The sequence below is a fragment of the Saccopteryx bilineata genome, chromosome 5, assembly GCF_036850765.1.
Source record: "Saccopteryx bilineata isolate mSacBil1 chromosome 5, mSacBil1_pri_phased_curated, whole genome shotgun sequence".
Taxonomy (NCBI): domain Eukaryota; kingdom Metazoa; phylum Chordata; class Mammalia; order Chiroptera; family Emballonuridae; genus Saccopteryx; species Saccopteryx bilineata.
This window is the reverse complement of record NC_089494.1, coordinates 231377275-231404434: the sequence shown is the minus strand read 5'-3', so window position 1 is coordinate 231404434 and position 27160 is coordinate 231377275. Positions and strand designations below refer to the sequence as shown.

Below are 27160 nucleotides of genomic sequence, written 5' to 3'. Positions count from 1 at the left end.
AGATTAAAGCACTCTCTGGGAATTTAATTTGCCAAAGATTATCCATAGGTTTAAAATCCACTTCTGCAGATCCTCAGGTCATTCTCATGAGCAAACCAAGCTTGCCTCATGAATTTTTTCTGAGGTAATGTATTTAGAAAAAAATAATTAGGTGATATAAAGCTTAGAGTATGACTAAATTAATATTTTAAAATATGTTTAAAAAGAATGTGTTGAAACATGACTCCACAATTTAGCAAAAATTTGATGACTAGGTGGCACATTATTTAAGGCGATTTCTTTTTGTGGTCCATTTTTGTAGCTGATGCCTCACTTTGATGCATCCCATCCACCTCCTTTAATGGGTGGAGAGGGATCACTAAAAGAAAATAATAAAGTTTAAAAAGTGAGTCTTGCTTGCCATTTACATCTTGCACTTTACAGGAAAAAAAAATGTTCACAGCTAAAGACTGAAATTTTGTTAATAGGCGTTTGGGAGGTTGTCTATAGATTTTGGTACTTACACTATTCATCCTCAGCAATACTGCATCTCTTGAATGATAACAGATGAAAGGCCCTGCATTCACACACTGAAAGAGCATGTTGGTTCCCAGCCAGTGGAACAGGAAAAATTTTTGTCCTAGGTCCTAGGTCTCAATCTCTAAATTAACTTTGTCAGTTTTGTTTAGTCTGGCAGCCACAGTGTTGATGAGAACTCATTAATCCGTACCCTGGATCTCTCCACTCTCTTATACCAGCTACAGGGTTTATATCTGTACTTCAAGCACTTCAATTTAGCATCTACACCAAATGCATCGACTTTTTTCTAAATATTGGTACTTTTCTAACATTTGCATTCTTTTCTTCATCTCCCATATATACAACCACCGATTTAAGTCTATTTTCTTTCCTTGCAATGTTGTACCTTTATTTGCCCTTCATATGACTCTTTCTTCTCTGCCCCCATTCAGACTTATAGTATGTTTCCCCTCTACTATAATGTTAAATTGTTTTTTAACTGGGCTGGTGGCCTGGGGATTTTCCTCACACTTTAGTCCATTTATTGATTCATTCATAAAGTAGGTTTGGGCCACCTGCTAGATGCAGGTCCTGCACTCAGCTCTGGGGAATCACAGGATAGATACACTCTCATGGAGATCACAGTCCAGTGGAGGAAATAGAGAGCACCCCACCCATTTCCCAGTGCAGCGTGCAGGCTGTGATGAGAAGGTGCTATGGGGGTGGAGGACAAACCCAGACTCTCTAGCTTCTGACTAGGGACAAAAGTTACAATTTGGCTTTCAATCAGAGGCCTGTATTAGTAGGGGATAACCAGGCAAAAGGTCGAGAGAGGAGAATGAGTGTTCTAGGCCAAGAAGATTTCATAGCAAGAGAAAATACCTTATGTTTGTGTAACTGAGAAAGGACCAGGATGGCTGGATGAATATAAAAATGGAATCAAATGAGCCTGACCTGTGGTGGCGCAGTGGATAAAGTGTCAACCTGGAAACGCTGAGGTTGCCGGTTCAAAACCCTGGGCTTGCCTGGTCAAAGCACATATGGGAGTTGATGCTTCCTGCTCCTCCCCACCTTCTCTCTCTTTCTCTCTCTCTCTCCTCTCTATAATGAATAAACAAAAAAAATCTTAAAAAAAAAATGGAATCAAGTGAGAAATGCAACTGGAGAGACAGGAACAGAAAAAGCAAACTGTTTCCCCTCAAGGAATTTGTATTTTTACCCTCATATAATTGAGGAGCCATTGATAATTAAACCTCGAAAGCAACATAATCAAATTTTCAATTTGACAAAGAATTGAAATACAACTTTACCTGCCACAACAAATGGATTAGGGAAGAGCAAGCCTGGAAGTGGAAGGGTGTTGAGGAACCTGCTGCTGGAAGTCAGGTGGGAAATGGTAATGGCCCAATGAGATTATAACAACTCTAAACAGAAAAAATGACATATTTTTATGAAATAGAAATGCCAGGTTTTATTGATTTATTTAATGTGGAAAGTAAAGGAGAGAAAAGAGTCCAAAAAGACTCTTTGTTTCTGATTTGATCAATACAGTGAATAACTGCTATTCACTGAGAATGGGGACGGAAATGGAGAAGGCAATTTAAGGGTCAGTGATCCTGATTCTGCTTGGGCCATAGATGGTTCCTTCTTGTAGCATTCTATCATCTTGATGTCAGACGCATGGAAGTAGAGTACAGTAAGCCCCTACCTTCAGCCAGTTGATGCTCACCCTCTTCTCCTAGAGTATTGGCTAAACAAACACAATCTAAGTTAAAAGATTCTTAACCTGTAGGCACATGCCAAGTTTGCTTTTAATCTTACTGTCACTTAGAAATAATTTCTAGCAAGGGAAATATAGTCACAACCATAACTCATGATGAAGGAAGCCTTTATTTGGAAGTGGTAAAATATTTTTAATGTGAAAATCATTCTACCAACAGAAAATTATTCTCCTCTCTGTACTCCTCAAAGATTATTATGGAACACAAATTTTGTCTTTTCCTCAGCTAACACCTAAAGAACCATCCAAAGCAGTGCTGAACAACTGATTGGATACAGCATGCCATGGGGATGCCCCGGCACATGGAGCAGAGCATGGCAGTGGCCTTTATTACCATTACCAGCCGAGGAAGGAGAGTTTATGGATAAAACATCAGAGAGGAATGAAAAGTCTACGTTGGAACTGAATGTTAATGATTAATTGGCATCCATAAAAAAACAAGGCAGAAGTCAGGCTTAAGCAAGAGATAAAAGCCATGTCCTAAAAAGAAAAGCTTTTGTGCTTGTAATACATGTTTGAGCCATTGCTTGTTATGTGACAGAGTGGAAAGCACTCGGAATTTAAAGTAAGACAGAGTTGGGCTCGAGATCACAGCTCTGACGTTTCCCAGCTGAGTGCTTTGGACATCCTTAAACCTCAGAATCTCATCTGTAAAAAGGGAATATTAATTTAAATTTCATAGAGTTGTTGTAAGGTTTAAATAATATAGAGAAAACACATAATTAAGTACTGGTCACATAATTAAATATTCAGTAATAGGCAGCTCTTATTAAACTTGATAGCTTAAGAGAATAAAAATATATGTTAGGTACCACATTATTCTATAACATGTGTTAAGCTATTTATTTATTCAATTATAGTTTTCATAGTTTTTTCAAGACTATTACATACATTTTTTTTAATTAAGTGACAGGCAGGGAGAGAGAGAGACAGACTCCCACATGTGCCCTGAACCTACATTATTTCTTTTTTTTTTAATATATATTTTTAATTTTTATTTATTTTTATTTTTTTATTTATTCATTTTAGAGAGGAGAGGGAGAGAGAGAGAGAGAGAGAGAGAGAGAGAGAGAGAGAGAGAGAGAGGAGAGACAGAGAGAGAGAAGGGGGGGAGGAGCTGGAAGCATCAACTCCCATATGTGCCTTGACCAGGCAAGCCCAGAGTTTCGAACTGGCGACCTCAGCATTTCCAGGTCGACGCTTTATCCACTGCGCCACCACAGGTCAGGCTGAACCTACATTATTTCAATTCATCATTTCAGCAGACTTGTAGTTTTCCTGCCCATCAGGACCATAGAGATTAATTTTAGACTAGTTGACAAATGTGCTCCAAGACCATAGATCTAATGAACGATGAATCTTTTAAAATTATTTTTTATTAAATATATTATGGTGAATTAGTTAATAAAATTATACAGGTTTCAGGTGCATATTTCTATGACATATCACCTGTTTACTGCATCTTGTATTCACCTCTCCAAGTCATCTATCCCCCTCTACCCTCCTCCATCTTCCCCCATCCCTTTCCCTCCTGCAATCCCTACACTGTTGTGTGTGTCTATGAGTTTTTTGGGATTTTTTGTTTAATCCCTTCACCTTTTCACCCAGTCCCCCAACCTCCTTTCCCTCTGATGGCTGGCAATCTGTTCTCCATATCCATGAGTCTAAGCAATGAATCTTGAACTAGATTTTAACTTTCTATTTTAGCAGAGACCTAGTTGACAGATTAGTTTGTTTTAGCATGGTGTTAGCATGGAGGTTTTATTCCTAGCTGGCTTAGTCTGCCTTTACTTAGATATGCATGTTTGGTATAAGGCCAAGGATGACTGTGAAGCTACATAAGCGGAAAATTAAGTTTATCAAAATTATTAGCTTTAGAATTTACATACCGTATTTTATGCACTGCCAAAGAAATTCCTAGAGGTTTCTTTTCCCCTTCCTCTCTCCTTACATGGCATAATGTTGCCAAGATCTTTCTCTACAGCAGAGTTTGCCAAGTCACTTTTTAGCCAGATACAATCAAAGACCAATAGAAGTTTGAGCAGATGCTCAATGAGTTTGAGCCACTGGAGATGATCAATATGGACATTTATAAAAATCGTTGGTTCTGTAAACCTTACTTTAAGTTTTACTTTATGCTTTATATATATATGAATTTAGTTCAATATTTAGGAAAGGATGCTACTTAAGAAGTAGACTATGGTTTTATTTTTATTTACTTTAGCAAGATGTCATATTAAGCTCCAGAGAATAGCATCACACTTGGCAAAAGATGTAATACATACCAGCATTAATGATCTATCTATTTATTGAAAGATAAATATTTACTTCAGCATGATTTATAGTTGTGAAAATTTTGAAACAATTTCAATGAACATTAATAGAGTTATGATAAATTTCCATATTACAGCATTGTTTTAGCCATCAAATGTAATGAGCTGTATCTTTACCCATTGATTGGAGGAATTTCTGTATTCGGCCATTAAGGAGAGAATCACAGAACTGAATATAAATAATGCTATTTCTTAAAAGTAATGACAGGAGTTCATCTATATGTTTAAATGTTCCTAAACAATTGTATGAGTGTAAGCAAAAATAGAAAATGTTGCCTACTAAATTGCTAAATGGTTAATGAAAAAAAAGATAAGATGGAAGAAGAGAGGTTGATAAGCAATAAACAAATAAACAAGTAAATGAATAAATAGTTGTGGGAAAAGATAACAGTATTCATGATCAAAAAAAAAAAAAAAAAAGGTAGTATAGGCCCTGGTTGGTTGGTTCAGTGGATAGAATGTTGGCCTGGCATGCAGATGTTCCAGGTTTGATCCCCAGGCAGGGCACACAGTAGAAGTGACCATCTGCTTCTCTCCCCTTCCCTCACTTCCATCTCTCTCTTCCTCTCTCAGCCAGTGGCTTGATTGGCCCCAGGTGCTGAGGACAGCTTGGTTGATTTGAGCCCCTGCACCAGACGAAGGTTGCCGGATGGATCCTGGTCTGAGCATATGCAGGCGTCTATCTCCCCTCCTCTCACTTAAAAAAAAGTAGTATGTGTAGAATACTAATTTTTTAAGAAGATAGAAAGAAAGGTAGCCACCAAAATTTTAGTAAGTGAACATGATAATGTTGACATATGGGAATTTTTTTTTTTATTATTAAGTGAGAGGCAGAGAGGCAGAGACAGACTCCCACATGCGCTCTGACCTGGATCCATCCTGTAAGAGCTTACAAGGTGATGCTGTGTCTGGCTGGGCCTCAGCTCTGTTACCCAGCAACCAAGCTATTTTGCTGCCTGAGATGGAAGCCATGGAGCCATCCTCAGTGCCTGAGGCCAACTTTGCTCAAACCATTTGAGCCATGATTGCAGAAGGGAAAGAGAAAGAGGGGAGAGGGGTGGAGAAACAGCCTCTTCTGATGTGTGTCCCAACCAGGAATCGAACTCAGAACTTCCACACACTGGGCTGATGCTCTACCCCTGAGCCAACCAGCCAGGGCTGACATTTGGGAGTTATAATTTGTTATTCATTCTATTTGGAGAGTTCCTCAGGGACTCCAAGAGATCATTACCCACAGTCTCTTTGGAATGATAATTTGGTGGAAATCCATCCTCCTCTTAGAAAGTCTGAAAATAGAATTCTAAAGAATGACCTAAAGTTTTCTTCCTGGGAAGGTATTTAAAAATTCCAAGAGATATCAGAAATACTTGATTACTGAGAGAGATATTACTGCATCTATTAATAATCTCTCTTTTTCCATTCTATTCATTTTAAGCTAAGAATTCCTAAGGTCTCATTTTCCTCCAACGGAACAATTGACTGCTCCAGTTTATGCTCTGTACAAACTATAAGATTATAAATCACAAGAGAAAACTACCTTCCTGGGCCAGAAAATGATGACAACCATTTTTTTTCTCTTCTAAGTAGTGTGTGTATGTTTTTGGGTTTGTTTCTGATTTTCATATCTTATCCCAGCTTAGCTCAGTTCATAGCTTGGTTTTCTGGAGTTGCCATGCATACCATTCTGATCAAGTATTCATAGTCCTGCTCAGATGGTCAGTCTAAACCATCCCATTCTGAATGTTTCACTAGATTCTCCATGTAACTGATTTTATTTCTACTTTTATTTAGATATGGGGAAAATGGAAACACTAATTTTTTATGAACATCTCAAACTAAGAAACTTTGAAAAAAATTGTGCCATATGTAATTAGTTATGTTGTTTAAAATGTCAGTGAAGTTTATGAATCAAACTCCTGATGAATTAATCATCAATCTAATATTTTATTGACAGTTTTGAATGTTGACTAATGTGTAAATGAGCTTGAAAGTTTTACTGAACAGAGATTTATTTTTAAAGCTTTAGTGTAAATAGGTTAATACTTCCAAAGTGCTGGAACTATCAATGAAATTTCATTGGATACAGTTCAAAAATATGTCTTTTTAATTTTTTGTTGGAAATTATTATTAATTCATTTCTAAAGAACAAGTTTGCTTTTAATGCCTTGTGGTTATACCATCTCTCAGAAATTTATCAATTTCTTATATTAGGGAGAATTATAGACTCATTAATCTTGAGTGGTTAGAAATGGAAAATTTTGGATTATTAATTATTTTAGTTAAATGAAAGTCCCAATGTATGTTACCTAAGGGTGACCAGTTATTCAGAATTAATTTGAGTTTGCATTAATATCCTTAGTGCTACTGTCAAGTGCCCCCAAACAGGCAGCCCTTCCGGCTAACATATGTGAGCACCTGCTATCCACTGTGCTCTATGCTAGGACTTAAAAATATTAACTTTTGCCCTCAAGGAGCTCAAAGTCTAGCGGGACTGAGAAATAATTACAAAATAAGTACTACAATCAAAGTAGAAAAGTGTTATGGGAACTGAAAGGAGTGAGTGACTAATCTTAGAATCAAATTTCCCAGGGGTTCTTTCCCCTTCTCACCTTGTACTGTCTCCAAGGTGAGCTATTCCATTCCAAGGGCTTCATCTATTACTGGTGACTCACATAGCTGTGTTTCTCCCTGAGTCCTATTCTGGCCCATAAGGACTTACTTGGCACCTCTAGGTGCAAATATCACAGACATCCATAACACAAACCAGCCCAAAATACATTAGTCATCCTCAGCTCCAAATCTTCAATTCTTATTGCTATTTAGCCATTCACTTAAGTCAGAAACCAAAAGCTCATCTCTGATGATCCCCTCTAACCTCCTAATCAAAAGGTCACCAAATTCTGCCTTACTCAAGGCAGAATTTTACAATTGATGAGACAAAAATTTTACAATTTTTGTCTCATCTTCATCTCCCCTTCAATGCTGTGTTAAGTCAACTCTGACTTATTTATTAGTTCTAGAAGTTAATGTCAGAGCTTGTTAAACTAATGTTCTCCTACTCAATATTCTTGTCTCCTTCATTAGGCAGCTGCTAATACAGAAAAATGGAACCACTCCACGTTTTCTGAGTATGTAAATTAAAGAGGATTTTATGCAGGGATCTGGATAGGAGAACTAAGCAGTCCACAGACAACAGTGGGACAGCTTGAAAATAAGCAATGCTAGGTCTCACCCACTGGCCTATGAGTTTCTTGAGGCAGGCAGGGGAAACGTATTATTCAACTTTTGCTCCTTGGCACCTAGTATAATACAATTCTTTAAATAAAGAGGTGGGAAAAAGTAAATTAAATTATAAATAAAAAAATAATAAATAAGTAAAAATACAAGAATAAATCCATGTTTTATGAACTCATATCTGTAAAGCTACTTTTGCCCACCCCTATAAACAGTCATTAAATACTAACAAAATGAATTAGCCACTCTAATACTCTAAGATGTTTTCACTTAGAAGTTTCCAGAATACTGTCTCTGTTTTAGGCCCAACATTTCCATATATCTTACACAACAAACATATACAGTATGAACAGTTAACAAAATACTAGCTGATGCTAAGATAAAAGTTTAGAAATTAACAGAAAATCTTGAGATACTGAATTTCTAGAGATGACAAATTTCTGTTGCAGATGTGCATAATGGTGCCAGTGACATGCAAGAAACAACTCTAATTATTTGAGGATCTGATGATTTTAATTCTAGAATATAAGATATTTAAATCATTGCCTAAGGAAACAAATAGGTTATCATATCTCTTTTTAAAAATTGGATTTGTTGTATAGAAAAATATTTTTAAAGAAAATGAAACTTTACAGCTTCTAAAGTAATATTAAATTTCAAATATTGAACTTCTTACACTGATGTAGTCTCAGCTTTATCTAGTGAGACTCCCATGTAGTTCATTATTTTAAAACACAAGTACATGCTTCAGTTGTCAGAGCAATGTCATATGTATTTCCTATCACAGTGTGCTTATGTGGCTCTCATTTGATATAAGCCCACAATTATCAATGTTTTTGTTCACTGACCAAGCTGATTAATTTCAAAATTATTTGGAAGACAACACAAGAATGAAAAAAAAATCTGATTACATAGATGAGTGAAACCAATGGGGCTACTTAAGATGACACAACAGTAAAAAAATATTATTTTCTCTGAGGCATAGTGAAAAAAATCAGTAACAAATAAGAACATGGACTTTGGCAATAAGAATGCCTGTATTTTAAAGATACAACAAAACATGGCTAAGGAGTAAGCACAACAAACAAAGAGTATGAATAAATAACATACTACTAACTGATGCTAAGATAAAGTTTTAGAAATTAATGGCAAATCTAAATATACTGAATTTCTAGAAATGATAAATTTTTGTTGCATAAGTACATAATGGTGACAGTTATATACAATATATTAATTTGAACTAGAGGTTCTAGTAGAAACAGATGTGTGGTTCATTTCAATTAAAAGTTATGTTAGTTCATTGGAGGCCATTTCTTCTTACTATACTTTATTTTTATAAGATACAAATCATGTGGGATTTTTCTTTCTATCCTTACAGGAGGTATTAATTTTTGCTAAGATATATACCTATTCTCCAGGTTACTTTTCTTGGTAATGGTCATTGTGTTCAACAAGGAAGTAAATGTTTCTCTGCTTTCTCTTTGCTTTCTAGGTTGATAAAACCAATATGAATTCCCCACCTTTTTTTATTCAGTCATTTAATATCTCTCAATCTCATTTCTCATAATACTTCTTTTTTAAGTCAGGAGATGGGCCAGATGATTGCTTTTCCTGCGTTTTCTTAATGTGTATAATTAGTGCTTAATGAGATTCTGGCATGGATGTTGATCAACATCATTAATATAGCTCTTTCTGATTAGAAGAAATAAAGATAGAATCAACTTAGCACAGGAAAGTGGAGTGTGTCATAATGAGACAGGAAGTTTATAAGAAATTGAAGTATTGAACATGTCCAGATCTCACAAGAAATAAATATAGGAAGTAGAACGTCTTCATGAACTTGGTTTTTCATTCTATAACAATGTCAGACTCTTCCTCTTAAGGCTATTATCTACATCTTTTTCTATTTTATTTCTTCCTCTGTAGGCTGGCTTCCTCTTTTTATTCATAGTGATCTCTTTTTATTCATAACCCCTTAATGAAAGTGCAGCCTTAGTTGTTATCATGACCTTTGCTCTTGGTCTTACATTTCCTGTTTCAAATTTATTATCCAATAGCAGATTTCTGGCAGAAGACTGGTTCCTCTCATCTCTTTGAGCCAGGCACAAATATATTGCTGGCCTGTGGATCAGGTGCTCTTAAATCAGATATCTACTTTCTATTCTCAAGGTGGGAGGAGGGGCAGCATTATGGATATAGAAATTGGCCTTACACAGTCAAAGGTTTCTGCAGACAAGGCATTTGCCATCACAGACTGGACTGTAGAAGTTGTAGGCAATGATGCATAGCTGTCCTACAATCAGCATTTGGGGAAAGTAGCTTTAGCTTTGGAAAGAGCAGATCTCAAGTTCAAGTAAACTGGCATAAATATTTTTCAGGAAAGAGAGATTTGTATTTGGGGCCCCTTATAACATATATTCACATGATAAAAAATAAAATACAAATATGTGTATGAGCCCTGGTTCTTTCTATATAGATACATAGCCTTTTTTGAAGACAATGTAAAGTGGAAAAACTGTTCACCTGATTTTTTTGAGTAAATGAAATATTACAAGATGTTAATAAAATATTTTGTCTCTTCACTAACCATTGGTCTGAAATGTGCTGATCATGGAGGCAGCAACAAGGCACTCTCACTTTTCCAACCCACTGTGAAGCGTTCTTGAGCTCATTCTGGTAAAATACACACCTCAACATACATATTTTCTAAAGCACATAACTCTTTCTCCTATTCTGATGCTAGATAGTTAATAGATTCTTATCAAATGATTTTTTATTGTAAAGTAGCAAATTATAAATGATTTAATGCTACCATTCACAAATTTTGAGGGATATATTAAAATCTTTGGGGGAGACATATTAATATACATATTATTCATCATAAATACTGATAAAATATTTTGGAATTTTTTTACTGATACTAAAAAGAAAGATGCTTTCATCTAAAATAGGGTTTCTTACCTTGGCATTACTGACCTTCTGAACTAAATAATTCTGTGCTACAGGGGGCTTACTGTGCAGTGTATTATGTAGGGGGCATCCCTTGCTTCTACCCACAGATGCTAGTAACACACAGCAGTACTCCCAGTTGTAGCAACCAAACTGTCTCCAGACATTGCTAAATGTCCCCTTGGGGGGGGTGCAAAATTGCCGAGTAATACAGTGTACAGAGATGTGTTGTAGAACTGGGCACCTGACAGCTGTATAATTATATTAACCAATGTCACCTCAATAAATTCAATTCAATTAAAAAAAAAAACTACTATCGTCTGACCAGGCGGTGGCGCAGTGTATAGAGCGTCAAACTGGGATGCGGAGACCCAGGCTCAAGATCCCGATGTCGCCAGCTTGAGCGTGGGCTCATCTGGTTTGAGCAAAAAGATCATCAGCTTGGACTCAAGGTCGTTGGCTCGAGCAAGGGGTTACTTGGTCTGCTGAAGGCCCCCGGTCAAGGCACATATGAGAAAGCAATCAATGAACAACTAAGGTGTTGCAACAAAAAACTAATGATTGATGCTTCTCATCTCTCTCCATTCCTATCTGTCTGTCCCTATCTATCCCTCTCTCTGACTCTCTCTCTGTCTCTATAAAAAATAAAAATAAAAAATAAAAAACTACTATGTAAAACAAATGCTATCTTTATTCTAAGGTCTACCGGAAAGTTCTGTTCATTTCTATCACAACAAGTTTTGACAGATAAGCACATGTTTATTTGGCACATGTGTCCCTCTCTATTTTTATCACTTAATGTATACATACTGATGTAGCAAATTAACTAAAACAAAGTTGATTCACGTTAGTCTTATGTGTGAAGCGATAGTGTACCCATGGTTACTGATAAAGTTCATTTACGCCACTGTATTGTATACGAATTTCAACAAGGAAGAAATGCTACAGAAGTATATAGAAATTTATTGAAAGTGTTTGATGAAGGTACAGTTTCTGATAGGACATGCAGAAGATGGTTCAAAAAATTCAAAACAGGTGATTTCGACCTTTCTGATAAGCCACATTCTGGGCGACCATCTTTGATCGATGATGATGTTGTTAAGACCATGTTGGAGCAAGATCCTTTTCTGACAACATCAGAGATTGCAGAAAGGCTTAATTCAGCTCAGCAAACCATTTCGGACCATATTTGGAAGATAGGATTGGTGTGGAAATATATTATTTAATAAAGTTTATTGACGGTAAGAAAAATTTGTATTTTGTTTTATTCCAAAAATGTACAGAACTTTCCAGTAGACCTTAATAAATACATTCTTGTTTCTTTAAGCATTTTTAGATTTAAAAAGTGTATCCTTTTGGAGCTCAATTGAGCACTCTCAATTTGCTATCGTCTATCTTGCTTTTTCTCAATGAATTAAATTCTCCTGTGCCTGAATTAGCCTGACCAATTTCATTAGCAATCTCATACCCATTAATCCCATCAATTTGTCTCAGTGTCAAAGAACCCCCTATGGCCTATGGTTTCTAAATATGTTACGGTTCCTCTCAAGGTGTAGCTTGCACACTTGAGAAAGCTGATTGAACACTTGTAAATACTTGGAAGAAAAATGATTTTAGTGTTTTTGGCCAAAGCATTAATACCTTTGATTTCTTTCTGAAAAAAAAAATTATTCTCCCTAAAGTGCTTGCAGTTTGGACTACTGAAGAAGTAACAGAAAATCTGTTGTATAAGAGAAAAAAAATACAGCAATTTTAAACCTTTCATTTCTATCTAAAAATTGGATACACCAAAATGATGTCATAGGCTTTATTATATTCAGATGTCACTATCTATATATAATTATATATTAAGGTCTAGAGAGAAAGCATAATTTATTTAAGTAAATTGTTTCTCAAACATGTAAATTATAAATTGTATCATAGAGATATGACCTGTGTCACAAGGTTCTGAGAACAACTGTGATATCAGATATTAAGAGCTATAAAAACCACAAAGCACAGAGCACTCTCTGGGGGAAAGAATGCTGTCACGCATGTGGTATAATGTAAATAGTATAGAAAGGAGAGATTGCTATGTTCTAAGTCTTTCTATAACATTCACCATTACCTGACAATTATCATTAACTTCAAAAAGATTTTTACTAAGGTTATAAATCACATATGTCTATGTTATCATTTTTCATAGAATCAGATTAAAATAATGCATAAGAAGAAAAGTTTTGAAGGGTGCTTGTTCCACACCCACATCCAAATGTCACATACAGGCATTCACAAATTTTCACTGAATTACTTCTTATTGAAAATAAGGTAAATTATTGCTTTCATTTAGAACCATAATGTGAATTTTAGTTAATATCTGTTGAAAACAGAGTGAGTTGTATAGAGCAAAGATCTTACTATGTGTGTACAGTTCTCTCTCTACAGGAAACAAAATAGTTTCCAGAACAAGAAGAGGGAAATCTGCAAACACCCACACCCACTCCACACACACACTTACATCTACACAGAGCTTACTTACGCTTACATTATTTCATCCTTTTCACTTACCATTGTTTACTTACCACAAACTCATGTGTTAAGTATAGAATATATTACTAAAGTAGTATTTTATAAGTACATATAATCTTTATACTTTACAATAATAAGTGTGTTCCTATTACACATTAAAATTTTATCGAGGAACATGTGAAGTAAAGATTTCACTTCATGGTCTCCTTGTGAAGAAACCCTTTGTAACACTCCTGAGATTCTGAAAGCTCATGAGTATTCAGCGTGAGCGCTGAAACATGTATTCCACTGCAGATTGTGCTGATCCCCGTGGCAAAATGTACGACAACATTTCTTTGGCTAATTATTAATTTTCTTACACTGGCTGAATTACAAACAAGCACCCAACACCAAAACTTACAACTGATCACAGACAAATGCTTATTTTCATGGTCAAAGATGTCTTGCCTACAAATTCTTTCATAAACATCTCTTTAAAAAATAGAAATGCTTACGAAAATGAATTTGTACACTCAGAGTGATTTGGAAGGATGATCTAAATCTTTAAATAGCAATGAATAAACAATTTTGAAGATTATTTTTTGTTTAACAAGTTACAGTTTCTAAAGTCCCTTGACCATAATTTTCCCAAGCAATGTTCACAATAAGCCAGTAAAATGCTATTATCTTTATTTTTTAAATGAAGTACTTGAGATACAAGGGGTTAAATTAGCTGTTCAGGGTTACATAGCTCTACATATAGTAAATCATGGAATGAAGTATTTTGAAATCTAAAGACCAGGATTTTTCTATTTCACTTCCCTTTGAAAGGTGTGATGTTAAGAACTTGAAGAGGATTCAAGTGAGAGAGGTAGCAATTGAGAAAATAATTGTACAGTATGTAACCCAGTGGGTTTCTTTCTTTCTTATTTTTTATAATTGAAGGTAAGGTAGAAGGAGATTTTAGAGCTTTAAAAGAAATATTGTGTGATTAATAGCAAATGTCCTTGTCATTGAAATAGAAAGAATGGCTTTGAATTATTGCAAGATGGGTTCTGAGTAAACAGTGGAAGCATTCTTGAATATAATGGTTAAAGGACACTGAACCTCATTATTCAGAATGAATACTGAGTTATCTTTTAAGATTATTTTAGAAATGCCTTAATACTCATAATAGGGTTCTAGATAAAGTATAGTTTGCCAACATGCAGGGCATGATGTGAGTCAGTGGTATGCATGTAAAGCACATACCACTATGTACAACAATGGCAGTACACAGACATTGTGTTGGAGTTATACAGTGTTTTCTTAGCTGCTACTAGTCACAGAGTCACCATTAACACATAAATGTCATTTAAAAGAAAAACTGTAGCTTCTGTTTTTATTATCTTGGGACCCACATCTTAAAGACTTTATGATTTCATTGCTACTATTTATTCTTTAATGGACAATTACCTTTTGTATTAAAAGATTTCTTTAAAAACAGATAATAACTAATGCTCTAAGGGGTCCCCAAACTTTTTACACAGGGGGCCAGTTCACTGTCCCTCAGATGGTTGGAGGGCTGCCACATACACTGCTTCTCTCACTGACCACCAATGAAAGAGGTGCCCCTTCCAGAAGTGCGGCAGGGGGCTGGAAAAATGGCCTCAGGGGGCCGTAGTTTGGGGATGCCTGCAAGATAATCATTCTTCTCCTTTAAGTTTGATCCATTTATTTAGCTCAAATCTTCCGGTCTCTCACTGCCAGGGGAAACCTGGGAAAAAAGAAAAGCGCAAAAGCACCTCCATACTGTAACATTTTATAGGAAGTGAGGAAACAAACTCAAGTACAAACCCAACTCTGATCTCAAACAAATTCTTAAAACAAACCAGGAATGAGGGTAAGAGACTTGAGCAGTTCCACCACTGATGTTCTCTGCCAAAAAACACCTCCGTACAAATGCGCTTTATCAGCTGCCTTTCAGGGCTGTCAAACAAGTTGTCACTTGCTAGAAAGATTCAGATAATGGTATTGATAACCTTTATCAGGCAAACATCATTTACATTCAAAAGGCATTTACAGTTTGCCAATAACCCTCTCCTTTGTACATATATTTTTTTAGTTATTATTTAACAAACATTCTCCTCCAAAATATGTAGCACTGTAAATATAATATCCAGAGGTCAATTTTTGTGAACATGGATCTCTTGGTATAAATCCCTTTTATAACCTTCCCCCTGGTATCATCACCTTAACTTCAAACATTAAAATTCAGTTAAATGGATTTGCCATATATTGATGAAAATCATTGTATATGTATTTAATTGTTGCTCTAGTGCTCATTTATTGGTTGTCTTATATTTAGAGATGTAAATTTCAATATATTCAAATGTAACCTCTTAGGGAACAGTGAGACTATGGGCCTCTGGGCAGCCATAATACTATAAGCTATCATGTTCTTGACAAAAGACCTCAGGTGATGATGATGATGATGATGATGATGATGATGATAGTAAAATTCTTTTTTTGGTCTTATTTATTTCACAGGATTATACACTCACCATGTATTTCCAGCAGTCTTGGAAAGACAAAAGGCTTTCTTATTCTGGAATCCCACTAAATCTCACGCTAGACAACAGGGTAGCTGATCAACTCTGGGTACCAGATACCTACTTTCTGAATGACAAGAAGTCATTTGTGCATGGGGTTACAGTGAAAAACCGAATGATCCGGCTGCATCCTGATGGAACAGTTCTCTATGGACTCCGGTAAGTGCTTTTGTGTTAGATGTTTTACTGTTGTTGTTTTAGGTGGATTTTTTTCCATTTGAAAATGGGCAGAGAGAGAGAGAGAAGCAAGTAAGAAAATATATAGAAGATTTTATATATATAATAGAATGATATTAAAGACCAGAAAATCTCTTTTGAAACCATTTGGACTAAATTAGGCAATTTTGTCCACCAAAGATAAATAGATTATTTGCCCTGAACTTTAAATAATAAATAATAATAAGAAAATGTTTTTGCCAGACAGATTTCACATCTGGGTAATTACAGGAGTGGTAAAGTTTTTAACCAATTGGAGCTTGGTTATCTTGGAGCCACCCAGACTGGACTAAAATGTGTTCTAGATATTCAGTATAACTACTTAATTGTTAAAGAGAATTAGAAAACAATATCTTAAAGAAATAAGACAATATTTGTAGTGACTTTGAGAAAATCCATAGTTTATTTCCTTAAATTTCTGTTTTAGCTTTTATATTTAAGTATATCATTCAAATTAAATTATTATTTTTGTTTCATGTGAGGTAAGGATTGAGGTTCAGTTTTTCCATATAGCTATCCAGTTATTCTAGCATCCTTTACTGAAAATACTTTTCTTTTCCTGTTGGGTTGTTTTTGTGTCTTCAAATAAGTAGGAGTCTATATCTAGGCTTTATTCTATTCCATTGTTATGTTTGTTCATCCTAAGGCAGTATTACAATATTTTAGTTGCTCTTTCTATATGTCAGGTCATGAAGTCCAGTCCTACAACTTGATACTTGCTAATTAAGATTACTTCTCTGGATATGCTAGGTCCTTTGCACCTTCGTACCAAAAATGACTGCTGAGGTTATGATTGAGATTACATTGAATCTATAGGTCAGTTTGGGAAAATTGACACCTTAAATGATAAGGTCTTATAATCCATAAACATGATATATTTACATTTAGTTAGGTTACCTTTACTTTATATCAGCATCATTTTGCATTATAGTGGATTTTGTTTTACTTCTTTATATCTTTAAGAATCAAGTATTAGGGAGGTATCAGATATAGAGCTCTATTATTAACCCTCCTGCAGTTCAGGGTTCTTTTAAGGCTATAATTATAGGTTAAAATTCAAATTAGTTTACAGCTTTACAAAATATCTGAATTGTAGGATATGTAAAAACGGTGGTCTTTTAATTTTTCATCATTTTTTGTGATCCTTTTGAGAAGTTACTAAAAACTATACATCCACAAATTCATACAACCACAAATTTTCTATTATAGAGTGCTCATCAGCCTTTAGAAATCTTTTCTTACACCATCAACTCTGAGTTAAAACTCTAGTTAAGGACCAAAATCTTACTAGTAATGTCTGTACATTCACCAATATCCCCAAACAATATGCAAGTGGAGAAAATGTATCTTCAATAAAACTATTGAACTTAATAGTGGTTGATCATCTTTAATCTTATTGTTGCACACTCTTTTCATACTTTAACTCCGTCTGTATTAAATTCTGCAGTCTTTACTCTCTATTGGCTCCTTGTCCTCAGTTTTCTCTATAAGCATCAGTCCTTTGCTTTCCTCTCACCTACTGGCTCTTCAGTCTCCAAAGCCATGGCAGCTCTCATCCATGCTACATTCCTAAAATAACTCTTGATTTCTCTGAATAATTTACAAAGCGATGACTAACTGTGACTTTAGGATTTCCAAGACTCAACATCATTGTTTTGTTATTCTTGTTTTTGTTTGTTTGTTTTTGCTATTCAATTATTGCTTCTTCTTTTGCCTCTAATTATGACCAACTCCTTGAATTCAAAAGCGTAAATATTTAAAATCCCAAGACCACTGAGCACAGAAAAATATTTCTGGTTACTTACTGAGCATCTTTTTCATCTGTATCTGTATACCTTGCCACTTCCTCCTGACATGACCTTTATTTCACATTATTTGTTTGTCCTCAAACCAGATCCTACGCCTTTCCCAGCTGCTAACAAAGTCATCATCATCCCAGGCAATAAGCATAAATGTAGCATCTTTGACTTTACATCTGAGGTCCACCTTGCTGCTTCTACTCTATCTCAACACATGTCTATTTCCAAACCCTGTCCATTACCTAAGTAAATCAGTATCCTCCTATATGTCACTTGCTGGCCAACTTTCTGTCTCAACTTTTCCCCTTTTCAACACTGTTATTTTTTTCTACAGTACATGTCAGATTATATCACTCTCACGCTAAAAAAAATAATAATAATCTTCCATAGTCCTTATAAGTACATTTTTAGTAGTTTTCTGTGTGAAATCTAAAACCCTCTATGTATAACCAAAATGTCTTTCCCACATTGTTGCCTGTTTCCTTTTTTCATGAAGCAAAAAACTTTATAAAACAACTTACTATTCTCTAAACACATCCAGAACATTTCAAACTTAAGATGTCCCAAATATTGTATACATCATACCTATACTAAAAAAAAAAAAAAATCTATTTGCTGTTTACTTAAAATTTAAATTTAACTGAGCTTGCTGTATTTTATCTGGCAAATTTATAACCCTACTGAAATGCCCTTCCTTCTCTGTCTCTAACGATGTTAGCCCCTACTTCACTACTTTTTCCTATCATACTATTTTTTAAAGAAGGGGTCGGAAACCTCTTTGGCTGAGAGAGCCATGAATGCCACATATTTTAAAATATAATTCCATGAGAGCCATACAATGACCTGTGTATGTTATGCATTTCCAATAAAAATTTGGTGTTGTCCCAGAGGACAGCTGTGATTGGCTCCAGCCACCCGCAACCATGAACATGAGCAGTAGGAAATGAATGGATTGTAATACATGAGAATTTTTTATATTTTTAACATTTTTTTTGTATTTTTCTGAAGCTGGAAACGGGGAGAGACAGTCAGACAGACTCCCGCGCATGCGCCCAACCGTGATCCACCTGGCACGCCCACCAGGGGGCCTCGCTCTGCAGCGACCAGAGCCACTCTAGCACCTGGGGCAGCGGCCAAGGAGCCATCCCTAGCGCCCGGGCTATCTTTGCTCCAATGGAGCCTTGGCTGCAGGAGGGGAAGAGAGAGACAGAGAGGAAGGAGGGGGAGGGTGGAGAAGCAAATGGGCGCTTCTTCTATGTGCCCTGGACGGGAATCGAACCGGGGTCCCCCGCACGCCAGGCCGACGCTCTACCACTGAGCAAACCGGCCAGGACTTTAACATTTTTTTAATTAAAGATTTGTCTGCGAGCCAGATGCAGCCATCAAAAGAGTCACATCTGGTTCGTGAGCCGTAGGTTCCCGACCCCTGTTTTAAAGCCTTCCTCAAATTCCATTTTCTCTGTGAGGATGTTTACCATCATCTTAACCAGAAAAAAACTCTCTCATTTAATATCATTTTTTTAATTTAAATTTTATTTATTGATTTTTAGAGAGAGGGGAGAGAGAGAGAGAGAGAGAGAGAGAGAGAGAAGGGGGAGGATCAGGAAGCATCAACTCCCATATGTGCCTTGACCAGGCAAGCCCAGGGTTTCAAACCGACGACCTCAGTATTCCAGGTCGACGCTTTATCCCACTGCACCACCACAGGTCAGGCTCATTTAATATCTTAATTCACTTTAATCTCAGAAAGGCCCATGATAATTGTTTGTAACTCTCTTATGATATTCTATCTTTCTGTGCCTTTGCATTATTTTCCTGTGATGCAAACAATATTGTATATTTGCTGGAAATGTAAACTCTATTATCTTAAATCTTTGTATCCCCTCTTTCAAACCAAATAAATGTTTGAAAAATCGAAAAGAAAAATTGTAGGATATGGTCACCTGACTAAGGATAGTTGTCAGCTGCATCATTTCTGATATCTAAATGATGGCTCTTAACCAAAGAGCAATCATCACTATTAATGACCAGATGTGTTCTGCCTCTTGTCCAAACATGACCCAGCTGGCTGCATGATTCTCTCCAGGCCTAGCCTGCAAGTGCTGAAAGACTGTGTTTATCTTTCCCTAAAAATGGCAGGCACGGAATGACTTAATTCTGGGGAGAATTTTAGTGGTGTAATTAACCTCCTTAAACTGCTCTTCCTTTTTGCATTTCCCTCTTAACCTTTGCCTTGGTTTTTCTTTCAAAGTTTTATATGCTTTTTTCCTGCATCTCCTATCAAAGGTGAGCCAGGGACGGGGTAATTTGGAGGGTCTATGTGAGAATGGGGAGAGAAATTCATAGTGAAAAGCCTCTGGCCAAATACTGGTTCATCTAGATATTCTGTAAATGCGTTATACAGTATATATGTAGACTAGTGTACACACACTATAAGCATTCACAGAATAAGAGTTACATATCACATTATCTTAACTAATACTGATTGCAATTGTATCATGGAATTTATACTACCGAGGAAAATAAATAGTTAAAACTACATAATGCACTAGGCACTATGCTAAGTGTTCTACTTATATTGTCATATTTAACCATTACTACAACACTGTGAACTACTGTATATGATATTAATATGATACTTTTACAAATACCAATACTAGGAGGTCTAAAGTAACTTTATCTTTCTCATAATTTATTATTTACTTTTTTTTTTTTTGTATTTTTCTGAAGCTGGAAACAGGGAAAGACAGTCAGACAGACTCCCGCATGCGTCGGACCGGGATCCACCCGGCACGCCCACCAGGGGTGATGCTCTGCCTACCAGGGGGCGTCGCTCTGCGGCGACCAGAGCCACTCTAGCACCTGGGGCAGAGGCCAAGGAGCCATCCCCAGCGCCCGGGCCATCTTTGCTCCAACGGAGCCTTGGCTGCGGGAGGGGAAGAGAGAGACAGAGAGGAAGGAGGGGGGGGGGATGGAGAAGCAAATGGGCGCTTCTCCTATGTGCCCTGGCCGGGAATCAAACCCGGGTCCCCCGCACGCCAGACCGACACTCTACCACTGAGCCAACCAGCCAGGGCATATTTACTTTTTTAAAATCAGGTCCCAACTAATGTGCACATTGTAATTGTCTGACGAATTACCTAAAATTTCTTTTAATCTAAATATATCTTATTCCTTTATTCCCCCTGTAATTGTTTAAATTATTTAATTTCTTTATGATTACATCTCCTGTAAGTATGTTCCTCTATTTCCTATATCTGAGGCTTGGTCAGATTTTTTTTTGGTCAGATTTATATCAGTTATTATATTGTGCTTTGGCAAGACTGCTTCATAAGACATATTGTGTACTTCTGTCAGGAGACACAAGTACTTACCTATGTCTCTTTTTGTGATCGAAAATTGATGGGCTGATTTAAGCATTGACAACCTGCTATATCTACTATAATAATCTTGTTAATTTATATGTAATTATATCAGTTTGCTAGGACTGCTGTAACAAAGTTATCAGAAAATGGGTGGTGTAAACACCAGGAGTGTATTGTCTCACAGTTCTGGAGTCTGCAAAGTCAGTTTCCTTGAAGGCTGTGAGGGAGGGATCTACTCCAGGCCTCCCTCCCTGGGCTGTAGGTAACTTCTCCCTGGGTCTTTCATACCTCCATCCTTCCATATGTTACCTCTTTATTCCCTTTTTATAAAGACACCAGTCATACTGGATTAGGGCTTATCCTAATGATTTTACTTTACCTTGATATTTGTCTTCAGGATATTGTAATACAAACATTTGTACAATTACCATGGTTCTTGTTTGTTTGTTTGTTTGTTTTTTGTGACAGACAGAGAGAGACACAGAGAGGGACAGATAGGGACAGACAGAGACAGAGAGGAAGGGAGAGAAATGAGAAGCATTAATTCTTTGTTATGGCACCTTAGTTGTTCATTGATTGCTTTCTCATATGTGCCTTGACTGTGGGACTACAGCAGACCAGTGACCCTTTGCCCAAGCCAGCAACCTTGGGTTCAAGCTGGTGAGCCCTGCTCAAACCAGATGAGCCCACGCTCAAGCCAGTGACCTCAGGGTTTCAAACCTGGATCCTCCACATCCCAGTCCAATGCTCTATCCACTGCGCCACTGCCTGGTCAGGCTAGAATTACCATGTTCTAAGTTATATTTTTAAGTTTCAGTTTAGTAGTTCCTTATGCATGGTTAAGCTACTCTTTTACTTCATTTTGCTTTTGGCTTAGATTTTAAACTTAATTTTATAATTACATAGACTGTTTCCATGGTCCTAAAATCAAACTATAAAAAGAAATCTGACCCTTTGCTGTTCCAATCCTCCCTCTATCTTTCCTCCATCAAAGGGAAGCGTTTTCATTTGTTTTGCGATTTTTCTTCCATTTTGAAAAACGTATATTTCCACCTTTGTAGAGGGTAGCATTGTAGTCCCTCTAGTCATTACCTTGAAAAGTGAATTTGCAAAGCCATCATGAATGTTGAAAGCAGAGTTTTAAACCGAATCTTCTCATTTCAGTTTACACTCTCAGCACTTGCACAGAGCAGCTTATTATTGTTCTGTGTCAGTACTTGTTTTCCTGCGGTTCATTTCTAGGAAGACAGTCGTTCTTGAATAACACTTTCACTGCTCACTCTTAGAGAAATGAAAATAATTGCAGGGGGTACACAGCATAAATGCGAATAGCTCTGCCAAATGTGTGAGTTTTTTTAAATGGGCACAACTTTGTCAGGTTTTATAGCACATACTCGTGACTCCAAATTCCAAAGAGAATCTTTCAGCTTCTGGTTACAGAAATGTATCTAATGTTCACCAGAAACCTGTGGCCTGATGAGGGTGAGCAGTCCTTACTGTATTTCCTAACAAACTCTACTCTGAATCGATTTTTTGATGTTCTTGACGGTGCTTGACCATGGGTTATACATGAGAATAAAATCAATAGCTACACTTATTGACTGTAAAGGGAAGAGAAAGTTTTCCACTATTCTTTGGAGGATCATCTCATCTTGTCTTGGTTGTTATGTAAAGTAAAATAAAACAGAAAGACAATTATCTTGATAATACAGAGCCAGATAAAGTTCACCAGCATTGATTTCAAAAGCAGTTTCGGGGGTCCTAAATGTTTTATATTAGTTCTACATATTGATTGTACACCCTGAAAAAATGTCTCTCTCCCCACAGACTTTTCTCATATAGAGACAATTACTCTTTTATTCAAGAATCCTTGTCAAATCGCATGGGGCTTATATACTGTGCAGTATGTTGGACAAAAAATATCATTGATTGCAAAGAATAAATATGTGGGCTGGTGTAGTGTTTGCAAGGGAGGACTGGTGGGTTTTGATAAATGCATCCTGTTAAGAGAAAGAAACTTTTTACTTCAAATGGGAGAGAGAGAAACAAGCCATGCATAAAAAAGAGGTACTTCACTTTATTAAAAAGAATGCCTGGAGACTCTATTTACAATTCCCTTATCAAAACACACAGTGTTGTTATTCCTCTCACACTGGAGTTGACTTATATTCTAGAGTTTCATCAGTGGAGTACAGAAAGAGCTATTTAAAATTTTCTCCAGGGAAAGAGCTGTATTTTTGCCTCTTAAAGTTTTTATTTTTATAGTTTTTATTTATCTATTTATATATGAAAAAGCTTATGATAAAATGATGTTTGTTAATTTTGGGGGGGAGGGGGATAAATATGACATTGTGATTGATTCAATACCAAATGAGCAATTCAAGTAATTTTGTAGTTACTATTGTGAAGTTACATGACCTGTGGATATATCACTATGATTAGGTTACTTATTTGATTAATGTTGAAAAATTAAGTAAGAAGAGTGACCATAATTTAGCTGTACAATAGTCACAGCTCCTCAAATGCATTAACTTGATGAGTCTTTGTGGAGTAACACCAATGTGAACTATCAGAATAAGTGAAAATATAAAGAAAAAATGAAAGAAAGAAAGAAAGAAGGAAGGAAGGAAGGGAAGAAGTTGAAAAAGAGAGAACAGTGGAGAAAAGAAAAACCAAGTATCTTAGACAATGTATTATGAATCTTAGATCTTAGTTATTGTATATGAATGACAACACTTTGAAGAATATGTATTAAGTTTTGATAACCATCTATGAATTTTTTAAAGTAATCTCCAGAATCTTCAATTTATTCCATTAAACCATCATTTTCAACAATCTTAGTACTACTTCTATAATTTTGGCCACAACTGTATATTATCTTAAAATACTGATTCATTAAGTACGTATACATGTGTATAAATATAAATGCATACATATTTTAAAGGAAACTTTTATTAGTGCTTTATGTGGAAAACCATTACTTTTGTAAAAATAAAGATTAAATACAGCTAAGCTAGAAATTTTATTAAAATTTAAAAATGCTTATCCATGTTCTATCTTTTCTTTTGACCTAAAGCCAACCTATAATGAAATCTACAGTGATCTTTTCTCATTTATAGAATTGAGATAACAATGTTACTTATCTTATAAGATAGGTAACATTTTTTTATATAAAACCCCTATCTTATGGGGTTTTATTATATATTAAATAAGTTAATAACAGCAAAGTACTTACAACATTCTTGACACATTGTAAGGATCTGATGAGCATTTGCTTGTCTTCTCTAAAACTTGTGGTATGTGTATTACACAAAATAATAAATGCATGCTAATGACATAATAATAAGCATTATCAAAATAAAGGCCAAATTTTTCTTTACTAACCTTTAGAGGCACCACGTTAAAGTCAGCATTTCTTTCCATGTAATGTACCCAGATTGTGAAATGGCAACCCCAGAAGCCACCAGTTGTCTATACTGCAATTCGGTTACTAACTTTGTATACCGAAGGAAAGCCGAGTGTTTCTCATGCTTAAAATTTTACTTTGGTTTGTCTATTAGAAATAATACTAAGCCTGTTATGTCACTTTTTCTTATTAAGTACTATGATGTCATAACTTTCCAGATGTGGAGCAATCAATTGAACATGATGTTTGTGGATTATGCAATATCCCATCATTGTCACAAAAGCAATAGTCTACTTTAGAACAGAAATATCAAAGAGGATTTCTGGAAGGATACATGCCATTAAAGTACATATAATAAAAGCCATATTCTTTAAGGCTAAACATTTTAGAAAAATATTAACTTATTTTTATATCAACCCAAGTAATCTTATTGATGTTAATAGTATATATTGCAGTAAATTTAATATTGTTTTATTATAGCTAAAAGAACTAATGAAACAATGAGGAACACAATTTATTAGAATTAATGTGTCATTCTTCTGAGTGTCTCAATCCACAAAACACATTTCTGGGAAAAATGTTTTCTTACATAATCTACTTTTTTTCCCCTGTCTGGAACAATGAGTTCTGTTTATACAAGTAAAGCTTGCTTTGTTCTTAACAGGATATAGACAGTTCTATCATGGGAACAGCTTTTTGTCCAGAAAATTAGTACTTGCATTTCTATATCTTCTAGAAAATTTTTAATTTTGTATTTCCAAGATGTTTTTTCTCCTTTTCAGTAAAGACAAAGATGGAGTTGTTAGCCTAAAGCCAACTTATAATGAAATTACACAAAGTTGGAGCTAAGAGCTGCCTGGTCCATATTTTTTAATTGCAAAGCAGTGATAGATACTTCAATGTCAATAACAAATAATGTAAATACAATTTTTATTTTTTATTAAATCTTCACACTTTCATGCTTGTTTTCCAACTTGTATTAAGTTGCTTAGAGAAGAGTTCTTCATTCTTCCTAAATATCAAAAAATTACTGAAGGTGGAGAAATGTATTACTCTAGAATCTAGATCAGTGGTAGTCAACCTGGTCCCTACCGCCCACTAGTGGGCACTCCAGCTTTCATGGTGGGCGGTAGAGGAGCAATCAAAGTATAAATAAAAAGATAGATTTAACTATAGTAAGTTGTTTTATAAAGATTTATTCTCCCAAACTTAGCGAAAATCTGACATAAAGTACTTGGTAAGTAATTATTATTATATGTTTTAACTTGCTATAACTCTGCTTTATAAATATTATAAAGTTACTTCCCTACTTTATAAATCACCATTACTGTAGAACTGGTGGGCGGTTAGAAAATTTTACTACTAACAGAGGTACAAAAGTGGGCAATAGGTATAAAAAGGTTGACTACCCCTGATCTAGATGATTATATCTTAATAACTAAAGTAAAATTCTGAAGTTGAGTGACACTTAAGTATTATGTATACATGTTATTTACAAATCTCTATCTTCTTCATTGAAATGTAAACAAAACCAGGAAAGAGGGACTTTATCTCTTTAAGTTCAATAATATTTTATTCTCAGGAATGATAGCCCTAGGTCCCAGGACCTGCCAGCTTTTAAATGTTTTGTAAAAATATTTGAGACATAAAAAACAAAACTTAAGGCTCTGGCCGGTTGGCTCAGCGGTAGAGCGTCGGCCTGGCATGCGGGGGACCCGGGTTCGATTCCCGGCCAGGGCACATAGGAGAAGCGCCCATTTGCTTCTCCACCCCCCCCCCCCGCTTCCTCTCTGTCTCTCTCTTCCCCTCCCGCAGCCAAGGCTTCATTGGAGCAAAGATGGCCTGGGCGCTGGGGATGGCTCCTTGGCCTCTGCCCCAGGCGCTAGAGTGGCTCTGGTCGCGGCAGAGCGACGCCCCGGAGGGGCAGAGCATCGCCCCCTAGTGGGCAGAGTGTTGCCCCTGGTGGGCGTGCCGGGCGGTCGGGCGCACGCGGGAGTCTGTCTGACTGTCTCTCCCCGTTTCCAGCTTCAGAAAAATACAAAAAAAAAAAAAAAAAGGAAAGTGAAAAACAAAAACAAAAACAAAACTTAGTGGCTCCAAAAGAAAAAAGAGAATTCTAAGATTAAAATTATAATTATTAATTAAATTTCTCCAAAGTTGACCTATCTACAAGTCATTTGAAGATTAAAAAAATGATAAAATCAAAATTATAAAAGTTACTTTTAAAATTATGTTAACTGCATTTCTTTAGGAGTGCCTTAGGCCAAAAGAACATTCACAAAGCCCTCATTTATGCATCAGCTACTTTGGAGTGTTCCACCTTTTCTCTTCTCTTTTTTTCTCTTTCAATTCTATCCTGCAACCCAGTAGCAGATTTATTTTAATAAAGAACCATTTCATCATGTCTTTTTCCTGCTCAGGAAACTATTGACTCTCAATTACCTACCACATCAAGTGGAAACTTTTCTCCAGATAGTCATGACACTTCACAATTAAATCCAC

General features: G+C 36.0%; 1 protein-coding gene across 1 annotated transcript in view; it reads left to right on the top strand.

Annotated features, from left to right (window-relative positions):
* GABRB1 (gamma-aminobutyric acid type A receptor subunit beta1) overlaps nt 1-27160 on the top strand; it is a 381935-nt gene that overhangs the window by 127186 nt on the left and 227589 nt on the right. The window contains exon 4 of the mRNA XM_066281210.1: nt 15811-16031. Within this exon, the coding sequence (XP_066137307.1) occupies nt 15811-16031 (221 nt within the window). The remainder of the gene's footprint in view (nt 1-15810; nt 16032-27160) is intronic.